At 40.2% G+C, this 14,804-nt stretch overlaps 1 protein-coding gene across 7 annotated transcripts in view; it reads left to right on the top strand.

Moving 5' to 3' along the window:
* Positions 1 to 14,064, top strand: part of FBXO3 (F-box protein 3) — a 39,153-nt gene extending 25,089 nt beyond the window's left edge. For 2 of the 7 annotated variants that reach the window (XR_011387675.2, XR_016230301.1), the window contains 6 exons: positions 1,852 to 1,936; positions 3,071 to 3,193; positions 5,636 to 5,751; positions 7,476 to 7,666; positions 8,699 to 11,659; positions 12,369 to 14,064. Coding sequence is in view for 2 of the 7 variants with exons in the window: in XM_051825908.3 (XP_051681868.1) it covers positions 1,852 to 1,936; positions 3,071 to 3,193; positions 5,636 to 5,751; positions 7,476 to 7,666; positions 12,369 to 12,542 (689 nt within the window). In the remaining 5 variants the exon portion in view is untranslated. The remainder of the gene's footprint in view (positions 1 to 1,851; positions 1,937 to 3,070; positions 3,194 to 5,635; positions 5,752 to 7,475; positions 7,667 to 8,698; positions 11,660 to 12,368) is intronic. The other 5 variants (XR_007911568.3, XR_016230300.1, XM_051825908.3 and 2 more) reach the window with 3 other exon arrangements.
* The last annotated feature ends 740 nt before the right edge of the window (positions 14,065 to 14,804 follow it).

Below are 14,804 nucleotides of genomic sequence, written 5' to 3' on the forward strand. Positions count from 1 at the left end.
GAGCCAATTCTTATAGTTTACCTTCCCTCAGTTTTTTTGGGGGGAACACAGAGAAAGACAGAGAAAGCTCCCATTCACTGTTTCTCTCCTCAGATGCCCACAACTGCTGGGCCTGGGTTTGGAGCTAGAGCCAGGCTGGAAGCAGAGAGCTCAATCCGGGCCTCCCACACAGATGGCAGGAACCCCCTGACTTGAACATCACACTGGCTTCCAGGATCTGCATTAGCAGGAAGCTGGTATCAGGAGCTAGAGCAAGGCATCGAACCCAGGCACTCCCATAAGGGATGCAGGCGTCTTAGACTGTTAGGCCAAAAAGCTGCCCCACCTTCTCTCAATTGATGCTTTTAAAACTGTAAAACTTTGTACCCTCAGATACCAGTCAAATGATATCTTCTATTATTCCCTAAACAGGTGAATCAGTAAATACTATACGTTTAACATCTATTATTCCCTAAACAGATGAGTTAGTAACACTATACGTTTAATAGACATTCAGTGTGGCAGAGTGCAGGAACTGAGTTGATTAGTGTACTGCCATGCAGTCAGCACTGAGATATAGCAACAATAAATAGTGGTGTCTGATACCTGGAAGGGTAAATATGATTCGTGTAAGTGCTTATCATTGACCAATCACTAGATCACACTCGAAATGCTTGTTGTGGATCCAGTCACTAGATCGGAGGTGAGGAACCTTTTCTCTGCCAAGGGCCTCTTGGATATTTGTGACATCATTGTCAGGCCATAGAAAATTATCAACATAAAAATAGTCTGCTACAGATTTATTGAATTTTGAATCCTGACTGTGGTTGCCTTGACAGGGCTAGACCAAATGATTTCTCAGGTCTTAGAGATTTATTTATTTATTTTGAAAGTCAGTTACGGAAAGAGAGGGAGAGGGAGAGGGAAAGGGAGAGGAGGGAGGGAGGGAGGGAGGGGCAGAGAGAGATAGAGAGAGAATCTTCCATCCATTTGTTGACTCTCCAGATGGCTGCACTAGCCAGCACAAGGCCAGCCCAAAGCCCGGAGCCAGTAGTTTCATCTAGGTCTCCCATGTGGGATTCAGTGTCCCAAACACTTGGGTCTCTTCCTCTGATTTTCCGAGACCATTAGCAGGGAGCTGGATCAGAAGTAGAACAGCCAGGACTCAAACCAGCGTCTATGCAAGATGCCAGCATTGTAGGGAGCAGCTTTACCCACTATGCTACAATGCAGATGCCTCTCAGGTCTTATACAGCCCCACCCCTGTACCATATCATGGATTTTTGGGCTATTCCAATGATTCCTTTGTGCCTCAAGCTGGTTCCTGAGAACGCGGAGGACACCGCGCAAGTAGACCACGTTGGGATCGGCCTGATGTGCAGAGCTCCACAGTGCCACGTTCCTGGTAGATGTCCAGACCGAGCCTGACTTGGGCCAGAATTTTGTTCATGGACCAGGGATGTAACCTGGTCATCTGAGGATAGGTACTGATATTTTTCATGGAGTTTCTTCCTAGACATGGCTGAGTTTTCTTTTTTATATATTCTAGAAATTACAGAAAGATTTTCATTCTTGTACTGGAACATAGTAAAGTTTAAAAATCAATCGTAATTGTAAGTGTACAGAAATAGTGTAAAGGTAGTTGTGGGATTCCCTAACAATAGTTGACTGGGGAGAGAGGAGGTGAATCCCAAGAAAATGTGGTGGATAGAATGGAGACTGGAAATTGAGCTGATAGAGGACTAGTACAGTTGCATCTATAAATGTTCTTGGGTTTGGTATCACATCTTATGCATAAAGAAATTATAATTGTTTTATATATACATTTAACAAAGACCATTTGTCCTTTTCTTTCCCTGTCCTGGTTTATAGGTGCTACTTTTACAGACTGGTTTACTTCTTATGTCAACAATGTTGTATCAGGTGGCTTCCCTATCATCAGAGACCAAATTTTCAGGTATTTCATTGTTTTCAATTGAAATGATTGTATATGTCTCTGTTTCTCTCTCTCTCTCTCTCTCTCTCTCTCTCTCTCTCTCTCTCTCAGCCCTGCATGCACAGTCACAGATCATGAAATGAAATTTCCCAAGAAGGTTAATATCAGAACCACTCAGTATCTTAGATGTTATTCTCTTATTTTCCCTTGAGCCAAAACATCTAAACACTTAAATAGCCAGTACTTTTCTTATCTTGAAAAATAAAGAGAAAAACCCAATTTTGATTTAGATGCTATAGCTTTATAATAGCCATTTAGTTTCTTTTTAAAAAAAAAAAAAGAAAAAGCCATTTGCCAATTAATAGATTTATTATGAATAGCAAAACAGTAACCATTAACTCCTGGCAAATACTATATTATCTCTAAATGGAACACTCAGGTATTATAGATAATTTTATCATCAGAACTATCCTTTAGCAGGTGTAACTGGGTTTTCAGATGTCCCAAAAGTGTTCATATCTCTGAAAACTGAGATAAGTCCTTTGTAGATTCTAAATTGATTACTGATTCATTATTTAAAGCATTTTTAATTGAACCTTGATTGCTGTCACTACTGAACTAGAGTTGCAGACATTTTCTAGTTTGCCTCTAGTTTTCTTTTAAGTTTAGTATCATTATACCCAAATGTTTTAATTTTGGACTTCCAGATATGATTTAAACTTTGATCCTGGGTCAGGCATTGTGTCTTAGCAGGCAAAGGTGCTACCTGTGACATTGGTGTCCCATATGGGTGCCAATTTATGTCCCAGCTGTTCCAACTTCCAATCAAGCCCCCTGCTAACGGCCTGAGAAAAGCAACAGAAGATGAGCCCCAGTCCTTGGGCCCCTGCACCCACGTAGGAGACCTGGATAAAGCTCCTGCACCTGGCTCCTGGTTTCAGCCTGGCCCAGCCCTGGCCATCTGAGGCCATTTTGGGAGTGAACCAACAAATGGAAGATCTTTTTCTGTCTTTCCCTCTCTGTAACTCTGACTTTCAAATAAATAAATGAGATAAAATTTTGATCCTAAAATAAAGTTGTTTTGCCTTTATTCTTAAACCTTTGTTTTGTCTAATTGTGGTAGATTTTCAAATGTTTATTTTTTTGATTGCTTAGATATATTCATGATCCAGAATGCGTAGCAACAACTGGGGATATTACGGTTTCAGTTTCCACGTCGTTCCTGCCAGAACTTAGCTCTGTGCATCCACCTCACTATTTCTTCACATACCGAATCAGGTGAGAATTTAAAATTTTTAATTTTAATTTAAATATTAAAGGGGATCGCTTTTCAGTTGCTAGTGGGATATGTTCTGTAGATGGTTTTTTTATTTTTTTTATTTTTTATTTTTTGACAGAGTGGACAGTGAGAGAGAGAGAGACAGAGAGAAAGGTCTTCCTTTGCCGTTGGTTCACCCTCCAATGGCCACCGCGGCCGGCATGCTGCGGCCGGCGCACCGCGCTGATCCGAAGCCAGGAGCCAGGTGCTTCTCCTGGTCTCCCATGGGGTGCAGGGCCCAAGTACTTGGGCCATCCTCCACTGCACTCCCTGGCCACAGCAGAGAGCTGGGCTGGAAGAGGGGCAACCGGGACAGAATCCGGCGCCCCGACCGGGACTAAAACCCGGTGTGCCGGCGCCGCAAGGCAGAGGATTAGCCTAGTGAGCCACGGTGCCGGCCTGTAGATGTTTTAATGTTGCCCCGTTTGACGTGATACATGGAGTGCATTTTGAAAGACAGCATCTTGCTGAAGTTTGGAGGAAGATAGATACATTTCCTATAATAAATTGTTCATAAAGGACCTTGACTTTACATTAGCCTCTAAGTTATTTAAAGTATTTCTTGCAGTACCTGGTATATTGTGCCAGGTACTATGAGAATAGAAGTGCACTGTTGTCATCATTGTTAAAGCTCTATATTAGAGCTGTCATTTATCCTAGAAGCTATCAAATTGCCAGAGATAAACTACACATTTTAAATTTCATCTTGCCAGTCCATATCCAGTAAGGAATCTGGGGACTATTTTTTGAATTCTTCGTATAGTCGGACATGGGATTAGGCATTGGATTTTAATCAATAAAAATCAATAAAAATATTTTTACACTCACTTTATAGCATAAACACAGAATACTTACCACCAAAGTAACTCATCTAAGGAATTAAGAATACTTTGTTTTAAAATATATTTTATAGATAATATGTTTTATATTTTTAAAATATTCATTTTCATCTATTTGAAAGGGAGAACAGAGAGGGAGAAAGCAAGACATCTTCCATCTGAGAGTTCACTACCCAAGTACCTACAATAGCTGGGGCTATGCCAGGCTGAAGCCAAGAGCCCAGAACTCCATGCAGATCTCCAATGTGGGTGGCAGGGGCCTAAGCACTTGAGCCATCATCTGCTGCCTCCCTCCCAGGCTGCATTAGCAGAAGCCAGCTTGGAAGCTGAGTAGTCGGGACTTGAACCAACCCTCCAAAATGGATGCAGGCGCCCCGGTGGCAGCTTAGCTTGCTGCACCGTGACATTTTTGAAGATTTGTATTTATTTATTTGAAAGGTGGAATTACAGTGAAAGGGACAGAGACAGAGAGAGATCTTCCGTCTACTGGTTCACTCTCAAGATAGCCACAACTCCTAGGACTGGGTCAGGATGAAGCCGGGAAGAGTCCTAGAGAAAGGGCAAAATGACAGTGTTGGGCTATTGAGGAAGCGTAATCCCAAGAACTGGTCACATTTCGCTTTGAGCTTCCTAGCAGCTATGGAAATGGGTTGTATGACTATCACTGCTTTAGAAGCTTTTCATTATATTTCATTACATTCTGGAAAGCGTGTGCCGGGTTGGTGGCACCACTGTGTGTGCACATTTTTATGTTGCGCTTTCTTTTGTTGCTCCTCACTGAAAGCATTTCTGTGGGGAAATCCAGCTAATTATGTCAGTATCTTCAAGAACTTAGAAAAGATCTGGGCTGACATAGACTTTGGGTTGGGTTTCTTAATCAGAGAGAGAAAGAGAGAGAGAGATCTTCCATCTGCTGGTTTACTCCCCAAATGCTTGCAATAGCTGAGGCTGGGTCAGGCAGTCAGGAGCCAGGAGCTCAAGTCTGTGTCTCCCACGTGAGTGGCAGGGACTCAAATACTTGACCTACATCATCTAACTTCCCAGGGTGTGCATTAGTAGGAAGCTGGATCAGAAGTAGAGGAGCCAGGGCTTGAAGCAGGCACTTTGGTATGAGATGCAGGCATCCCAAGTGGTTATTTAATAACTGCCAAACTCCCACCCTGATTTTCAAGGTAATCACCCTAATAACTGTGGCATACATATATAATTTAAAAGGCAAAGTTACAGAGAGAGGGGGAAAGACAGAGAGACCCCAAATTGTTGCAACTGCTGGGGCTGGGCCAGGCTGAAGCCAGGAGCCAGGAACTCCATTCAGGTCTCCACATGGGTGGGAGGGGCACCGGCACTTAGGCCATCTTCCGCTGCTTCCCAAAGTGCATTAGCAGGAAGCTGGGTAAGAAGTGAAGCAGCTGAGACTCGAACAAGCCTTCTTATGGGATGTATCGCAGGCGATAACCTAACCTGCTATACCACACCTGGCCCCTAATACTATAGCTTTTAAACAAAAGAAGAAAAAATAAAACAGCTAGATTTGTGTCTCTACCACCCCCCTCCTTTCTCCAGGATTGAAATGTCAAAGGATGCACTGCCTGAGAAGGCTTGTCAGCTGGACAGTCGTTATTGGAGAATCACAAATGCTAAAGGGGATGTGGAAGAAGTTCAAGGCCCGGGAGTAGTTGGTATGTAACGCAAGATGTAGGCTTACACATCACTTGCTTTGAAGAACTTTCAGACTTTGCATCATAAATAGAAAGGTCATTATGCTATCTATTTAGTCCCCTAAACATTAACTTTTCTAAAATTACAGCAAATTCAGTTATTCAGGAGCTGATTTCCCTTTCTGTAGATCACCTGGGATTCCTTGCTCATCCTGATTATGTTCTTTATTTTTTTAACTGGTTGATTAGTCACTATTATATTCTGAGAGTTAAAAGGTATGTAGGGCAGAAAGAGAAAGTAAATTCGGTATTAGTCATCTTTTTGAGGTTTAGGGATAAAGATTCAGAAGGGAAAACCCACTCAAACTCAGACTTAGTTTCTCCCACATACTTTCACAACACTGATCACTCCTGATACTGGATGTATGGGGATTTTCCCACACCCACCAAATAAGCAGTCAGTTCTTTAGCAGCAGACACAGCCTGGTGTCCCCTAATTCCAGGCAGTCCTGACACTGTCTACCTGCAGACAGCCTGAAAGCCCGGGGGTGAGACCTCACTCCCCAATACTGCCCCCACTTCAGACCCAGTCACTAGTCTAGGCCGCTAGGACTTCCGACCTACTGGCTATACATTGAGGTCCCCACGACCTCTAGCAGCTCACAGAACTCAGGGAAATGGTATACTTACATTTACTCCTTTTATTATAAAGGACATTTTAAAGGATACAACTAAGTAGCCAGATGAAGAGATATAAGTGTGCTTGAAAAACATTATGAAATGGAATTTTTAAAAAAGATTCATTTATTTATTAAAAAAGCAGAGCAGCAGAGAGAGAGAGAGACAGAGAGAATCAAGATCTTCCATCTGTTAGTTCACTCCCCAAATGAATGGCTGCAATGGCTAGGGCTGAGCCAAGCCAAAGCCAGGAGCCTGGAACTCCACATAGGTCTCCAACATAAGTGACAGGGGCCCAAGTACTTGGGGCCATCTCCCACTGCTTTCCCAGGCATGTTAGAGAGCTGGAGGATAAACAGAGTACCTCGGACTTGAATGGGTGCCCAATATGGGATGCCAGTATTCTAAGTAGCAGTTTAACCTGCTACACCACAACCCCAGCCCCAGGAAATGCAACTAAAAAATAAATGTATTTTGGTGTAAAAAAGTCTTGAATGTTAATGCTAATACTAAGGAGTTTTATTGAAACCATAGTTCTTTTTCTCTTTTTCCTTCCTCATTCTTCTTCTGCCACTTGGTCTGTTTAAGTACTCTCCCTATGCCTGCCATTTTGTCTGGTCTGAATGCCCAGGATGCAGCTTCAGAAAGTTTTAGTCTCTTGCTGCTATTAAACATTTGGAGTGCCCTTATCTCTGTTTGAACTCATGTCTAAAGATAATCCTTGTTACTACTCATGGCTTAAGGACTGTGTCTGGAATGCCTCGAGGCCCTTTTAAAAAGAAAATGTGCCTGTTTTGTTTTGTTTCGCTGGATATTTACTGTCTACCCCCTATGTGGTAGAGTTGGAGTGGTAGTTTGTTGGAGGTTACCAAAAAAAAAAATGTTGAGGAATAAAGTACTTGCTCATAATTCCATCATTGTTACCATTTTGTGATGTTTCCTTTTAGACTTTTCCTGTGAATTTACTTTTACGTAATTTGCGTAAATCCCATAAGGAATATACCTTACCTGCTGGAATGGAGAGCTGAACTTTATACCTTGCTTCATTGTTACCGTTTTCTCTGCAGGTGAATTTCCGATCATCAGCCCAGGTCGGGTATATGAATACACAAGCTGTACCACGTTCTCTACAACCTCGGGATATATGGAGGGCTACTACACTTTCCATTTTCTTTACTTTAAAGACAAGATCTTTAATGTTGCCATTCCCCGATTCCATATGGCATGTCCGACATTCAGGGTTTCCGTAGCTCGACTGGTAAGTTAAATTTTCCTCTAGTGCTGATTTACACGACTGTAGAGTAACTCCACCGAGGATCTTTGTTGATTAAGCAGACAAGTAATTACACACAGTGTTCCAGAGAGGGCCCTGGTGAGTCTGAGGAAGTACCTTAGGTGTCACTTGGGTGTTGACTGAGGTGGACAGTCAGTGCTGCTCTATTCTCTTCTGCCAGGGAAACTCCACTGTTACCTTTTCCACTGTTTCCAAAAACAGTTTTGTGGCCTCAGCATATTAGAATACGAGACATACCACACCAGACTATTAGAGTCTGCTTTATTTTATTTCACTTAGGGAAAACAATTCCTTATGCTGTTTTTGCTAGTATTTCCAATTCAATAAAATAAACACCTACCCTGCAGAGATCATTACAAAGAGGATATAATGGGTAGAGTTTTACTTGTAACAGTCTCTCTGGGATCATTTCTCAAGTCAACGAGGTAATATTTTTTAGATCTCATTTTTAGGATCACCTTGTGACAGATGTGAACAGTAACCCCAGTCTTACGGGGTATAAAATGGCTAAGGGAAATGACAAAGCTCCAGTTATACAGTAAGAATACAATTTGAATTGTATACCAGGAACGCAGTTGACTTGTAGGCATTGAATGCCTCGTAGCTCCTGGCATGATTCTGATGAGTGGGTCTGAAATCATTCTGGGAAAATGCACATGATATTAATCACATTCTCAATTCCAGTTTGGAAGGAGAAGGGTAATGATGAGCCTGTTACTATATTTGTGATATGTGGTGCATATCACAGTGTGCATTTGGAAGTGAAGTTTTAGCTTCCAGCCCAATGGAGGAGTGTTAGAACTCACCACTTCCCATGTAACTGCTTTCTATTTTTGATTAGCCCAGGATCTCTATGAGAATGGTATCATCCTTAAATGTTTGATGTGTTTCATCAATGAAGCTACCTGGGGCTAGAATTTTTTTTTTGGTGGGAAAATTTTGAAATATGAATTTAATTTCTTTAATATTCATATTTTCTATTTCTTCTTGTTTCAGTTTTGGTAATTTGTGCCTTTCAAGGAATTTGTCCATTTCATCTAAATGTTGAATTTATTGGCGTAAAGTTATTCACAATATTCCTTTGATATCCTTTTAATGACTACAAGAGCTGTAGTCATGTCCTCTTTTGTCCTTAATATTGGTAACTTTTACCTTCTCTTTGATTCACTACTTTACCTAGAGGATTATCACTTTTATTGATCATTTAAAGGGGAAAAATTGGTTGTACCAATTTTCTCTATTGTTTGTTCATGTTCTATTTCGTTGATTTCTGAAGTTTTCTTTCTCTCCTGTTGGGATTTAATTTGCTTTTCTTCTTCTAGTTTTTTAAGATACACATTTAGATTATTGATTTTAGAGCTTTCTTCTCTAAGCACTGTTTAGCTGTTTCATAAATTTTGATGTTTTCATTGACATTTAATTCAAAGTAGTCCGAGATTTCCCTTGTAAATTAATTCTGATCTGTCACTTTTCTAGAAATGTGTAAATTTCCAAACAGTTGGAGATTGTTCAGTTGTATTTTGATTATTGATTTCTAATTCTATGGTGGTTGGAGAACTTGCTCTGTACTTTTAAAATGTCATATGGTCCAACATTATGGTCTGTCTTGATTAATGATCCTTGTGTATTTGAAAAGAATGTATATTCTGTCATTTGTGGGAGGAAATTATTCTATCAGTAGTAGCTCAATTGATTGACAATGTATTTCAATTTTATGTATTTATTGAGTTTTGGGGAAATTTCCAACTAAAATTATGATTTGTATATTTCTTTTTTAAGTTTTGTTAGATCTGCCTCATGTATTTTGAAACTCTATACTTGTATGCAGATATGCTTAGAATTGTTATGTCTTTTCAGTGAGGTGATTCTTTTATCATTATGAAACCTCCCTCTTTATCTTTGATAATATCCCATGTCCTCAACTCTAAAGACTGGTGAAGTTTGCTTTGGCAGGCAGTTGAGTTATTTTTTGGTCAGCTTGAGCCTTTGGAGGCTTGTTTTACCATTTGTTAGGGTGGGTATAAAGTAGCCTTTACTTAATGGCAGTGGTTCTCTAACTCTGCAGTCTCCTGACCCCCCTTGAACTCTTAACACTGATAGAGGACACCAAAGAACTCCTGCTTATGTGGGTTATATGGATATTTACCATATTAAAACTAAAACATGTTTACCACATTATTATAAGTTCCTTTTAAAGTTACAATAAAAAACTGATTTCATGTTCAGCCTTCTCCTAACTGTGTTCTCACTTATTCACAGTTAATTTCCTCCTGACCAAGAATAAGCATATAAAATCTTGACCTGCCTTGTGAAAAATTCTTCCTCTCATGCATGAGAAATCGATGAAAAGAAATGAGAATTCTGGACTTATTTCTGGTCAACATGAAAAAGGCAGTGGGGGTAGTATTTGTTGAACTTTTCTTTTTTAAATGTTAGTTTTCTTGATTTGGAAACAGTTGTTCTGTTCCTTTTTTGTCCTTACCATTCTAATTAGTTGGCTTATTTTTTCCTTTGTCTTCAATACTGCGAGTACCATGTTCAAATACACCACAGGCCGGTCTCATGCTTGTTCTTGGTCTAGGTGGTTTGTTTTGCTTGTTTGGGCATTTTAGAGGCCCCTGGTAATCACTTACTTGCGCTCTGGTCTGTGTGCCCCTTTCTGTCTGCTGTTTGAGTGCTTTTATCTGAGCAATATCTCTTTAGCCACATTGGTTTTCTTTGTTTTCCATTTTTGTCTTCTTTAAGATAATAATCATACTACCTAGATATTATTCTGTTTTAGGGTTTCCCAAGCCTTCCCCTTTCTTCGTTTTGGGTTTCCTATGGAATTTTAGTCTCCATTCCTTAGATTAAGAAAAAAAATCCAAAGATACAAATAATGGAATATCTTGTAAGTCATATCTGTGTATTTTCTTCAGTTGTTATTGTTGTTGTTTGTGTTACAATAAATCCTAAATGACACAATTCCTTTCTCCTACATTAATTCATTTGCTTGTTCAACAAATGTTTATTGAGTATTATAGTAAACAATACTACCAAAATCCCTGTCTTGGAATTTTCATTCTAGTTGGAAGAGACAAATTGTAATAAATACACATCATGTACTTACAAGTGCTATGGAGAAAAATCAGAGCGCAAGGAATCAGGAGTGGCCTGTTGGGTTCTAATGTAAATCTGTATCAGGAAAGACCTTGGTGACGTGGAAGCTGGGGCATGAAGGAGTAGAGGAGGCCAAGCAGCCATGGGGATCAGAGTTCCATCCCGAGAAGCAGCAAGTGTGGAGGTGCTGATGCAGGAGTGTCCTGGGCGTGATGGAGCTGAGGCAGCCAAGGTAGCTGGAGTGCAGTGACCAAGGAAGAGACATTTGAAGATGAGATCAGAGAGAGAGAGTGGGCTGCTGCATCGTGCAGCGCCGGAAAAGCCTCACTGAAAAACCGGGACTGACGGCCTGCCTGAGTGTTCCAGGATTTCCCAGATTATCGCCCAGCTCCTCCTTGCTGCTCGTCATTCTGTCCCCTGTGGCAGCTCGTCTTGTTGAAATGAGAAAATTGACAGCAGAGGGGAAGACAAGGCGTGACTAGAGAGATGGCAGAACTGAAGTTTCCATGAGACATTCGTCACATATTGCATGTTCGGCATCACTGCTGTTCTATTCCGAGCCTCCTGCAAGTTAATTTAGAGGTCGAGGCTACTCCTCCCTGCCATATGGGCTGACTTTGTGATCTACTTCTTAATGATTTGGGAAAGTGACACTGAGTTCTGAGGCTAAGCCACAAGAAGACGATACACCTTCAGCGTGGAGTTCTCTGAGCTGAGCCTCCTCTTAAGATGACCAGCTACCATGAAGGCGCCATGTGGGAGAGAACATAGAGAGACGCCACTTAGAGACAGAAGGACGCCCAGGAGCAAGTGTTCAGTCTCCAGAGGTGGAATCCTCCCGGCCTGGGGACCAGACATGTGAGTGAAGAAGCCCTCCCAATCCCAGCCACCATCTGACTGCAACATCAGGAGAGACCCTAAGCCAGAACCACCCCAATGAGTACTTCCCAAATACCCAACCCTCGGGAACCATGAGAGAGAATAAGTGACTATTGTCGTTTTAAACCATTAAAAAATTTTTTTTTAATTTTTTTAAAAAGTGGAGGCTGCCGATGGTTGACGTAAAATGATGTGTCTATATAGTAGCTCAACAGGTCTATTAGACCTCTTGCTGACAGTATGTAAAAATTACCAGTAGAGGTCATACCTGATTAATAATTTCACATATTTTTTAATATGTATATAGATTTAATAAAGAATTGTTATTTACTACATTACAATGATGACTTTAATAAGACTTTATCTTTGTTTACTAGGATTGGCCTGTTTGCTACCTTGTATGAATTACCAAGTATTGTGTGAAAATTAAGACCAGTCTTAATGGAATGTTTTTCCCATCTCAGTATTTACATGTGAAATGAACAAACCACTTAACCTGTGACACAAAAAACACTACAGAATCTTGCATCAGCATGTGCATTATAAAAATGCACTGTTGAAGTCTAAGAAAATTTATATTTGGCATGTCTAGTTGTTTGGATTCTAGGTAAATGAGAATTTGCATTAAATAACTATAAAAAAAACTGATGGGCTCTCTTCTTATCAAAAGATTATTTTCTCTTTCAAGGAAATGGGTCCTGATGAATATGAAGAGATGGAAGAAGAAGAGGAAGAGGAAGAGGAGGAGGAGGAGGAAGATGACTCAGCAGATATGGATGAATCAGAAGAAGATGAGGAGGAGAGGCGGAGGAGAGTCTTCGATGTTCCCATTCGCAGACGCCGCTGTTCACGCCTTTTTTAGCAAGGCTTCTGCTGATGGAAGCGCTAGGATGATTCCAGGCTGTTAAATAGATCTCTCAATAATGTAAATAACTCAGTTGTGTTCAGCTTACAGCAGGAAAGCTAGCATGAAATTCTGTTCCAGACCCCGGGTTCCACGCAACACTACATTAGGAATTGGATTGTTTTGGTTTGCCTTGTGTTTTTTGAGGTAGAAGAGGAAATGGGCTTCTTTTTGTTCTCTTCCAGGAGCCCATGGAAGAATAGTTCTCTAGCTAAGAGACAGACGTTTCTTTATTTTTCAAATATTTTATACTTATAAAAATATAGAAATGAGAAAGAATTGTTTTGAATATGGAATTTAAAAATGTAGCAGAAATACTTATACAAGGATAGAGAGAAATTGATGAATGACTGATTCCATGAAAAGACTTCTTACAGTTGTGACTTATTTAGAAGTAAACAAAATTTGTAATTAGGCACATATATTGTAGTGACTCCTAATGTTTTTTATTCACAGGGAACTAACTAACTTAAATGCTAGTGGTTTGTCCTTTAGACAATCTATCCTTGAATTTAAAGTCTTTATCACTAAGACCTTGAATTTAAAGTTTTCATCACTACAGCCTTGAATTTAAAGCCCTTTATCAGATTATTCACAAATGCATTTTTGAAATGTAGTGTGTACAAGTATGTGGTGTGTTGTTTATTAACAAAAGACTTCATAATGTCTCATGTAGTCTAAATTTGTAAATACTGTTTCTGTTTTGTTTCTCCTTTATACACTTGACTGTCTAACTTTGTGATAAGTGACATGAATTTTATGTAGGATTAAGTATGTTTTCCTGAAACATGGATTTTTTTGTATTTATATAATGAGAGTTTGGAATGAAATCCTTAAAGTGTCAAAAACTCATATTTTAAAGCTTCTGATCCTGTATTTTATATAATTGCCTATTTTCCATAAACTAACTTATTAAGTTTATCATTATACTTTTAAGATGGAAGATGGAATTGATACTTATCTGCTTGCTGGCAAAGTGTAGCAGAGTTGTTCCCTGGCCTTGACTGTACCTCTTGTTCTCTTGTGTGCTCTACCTTCCACTTTCTCCAAGAACAGCTCTTTTGTAGAGAAAACTGTAGGAAGCAGCAGCCGTATTCAGGGTTAAGCAGCTGCCATTGGGAACCATTCATATTGACACATGTCAACTCACCTATTCATATTGACACGTCAAAATGGTCTGAAATAGAGTATGCCTTTTTTCCTACTTACTTTTCACGTAATAGAGCACAGCCGTGCACTGCATAATGATGTCTCCATGAACCTTGACCACACATGCCATGGCTGGTAGCAGCCTCATACAGCTTGTGTTTACTTTGCCTCTGGGTTGCGTCATTTGCTCTTGTGATTGATTTAATTTTGTGTTGATTAGTTCATCATGGCCCCTAATTGTACAAAATCCAGTGCTCATATTTCCATCAAAAACTCATGGTGAGCAATTGACCTAAAAATGGAATTAAAAGTGATTACAGTGGAAAACCAATGAGGGTTGTTGCTCGTCAGTCAGGCGTGTATTACCACACTAGAGCCACAATTTGAAGAACAAGAACAAAGTGATGGAAGCCGTTAAAGAATCTGCTTCATCCAAGGCAACAAGATGAGTAAAACTTCAAGAAGGGCCTATCTCAGATATGGAGAAACTTCTGACCTGGATCGAAAACCAGAGAGACAGAATCATCTTTTCTCAGCACCACAATGGCCGTGACCAAAGCAAAGCCAAGGCTAGACCTGACAGCCATGTTGAATTTACCGCTAGCTCTGGGTGGTTTAAGTGATTCATGAATTAGGACTCATTGCGTAACATGAAAGTGGTGAATCTTCAGGTGCTCATGTGAAGGCAGACAAAGAATTTTTGGAAACTCTAGATAAGCTAATAATAGATGGAAATTATTTGTCAGAGCAAAATACCATCTAGGTTTGCATAAGTATATGGTGTCTGCACAACAATGAAATTGCTGAACAATGTATTCATTTAATGATGTCTTGCAGAACATATTCCTGTCCTTAAGTAACCCATGACTGTATTATCAGGCTAGCAAATCCTTCCATATGACTTTCCCCATTTTTTTTTTTTAATCAGCACCTTTAGGCTGCTGTAACAAATTACTTTGGGTAATTTACAAACAGTAGAAAATTACTGCTCACAGTTCTGGAGGCTGGAGAGCCTAACATCAAGGCGCCAGCAGAGCTGGGGGTCTGGTAAGGGCCTGCTCTCGAGACACT

The sequence above is a fragment of the Oryctolagus cuniculus genome, chromosome 1, assembly GCF_051225735.1.
Source record: "Oryctolagus cuniculus isolate XC-2025 breed Fujian yellow rabbit chromosome 1, ASM5122573v1, whole genome shotgun sequence".
Lineage (NCBI taxonomy): Eukaryota > Metazoa > Chordata > Mammalia > Lagomorpha > Leporidae > Oryctolagus > Oryctolagus cuniculus.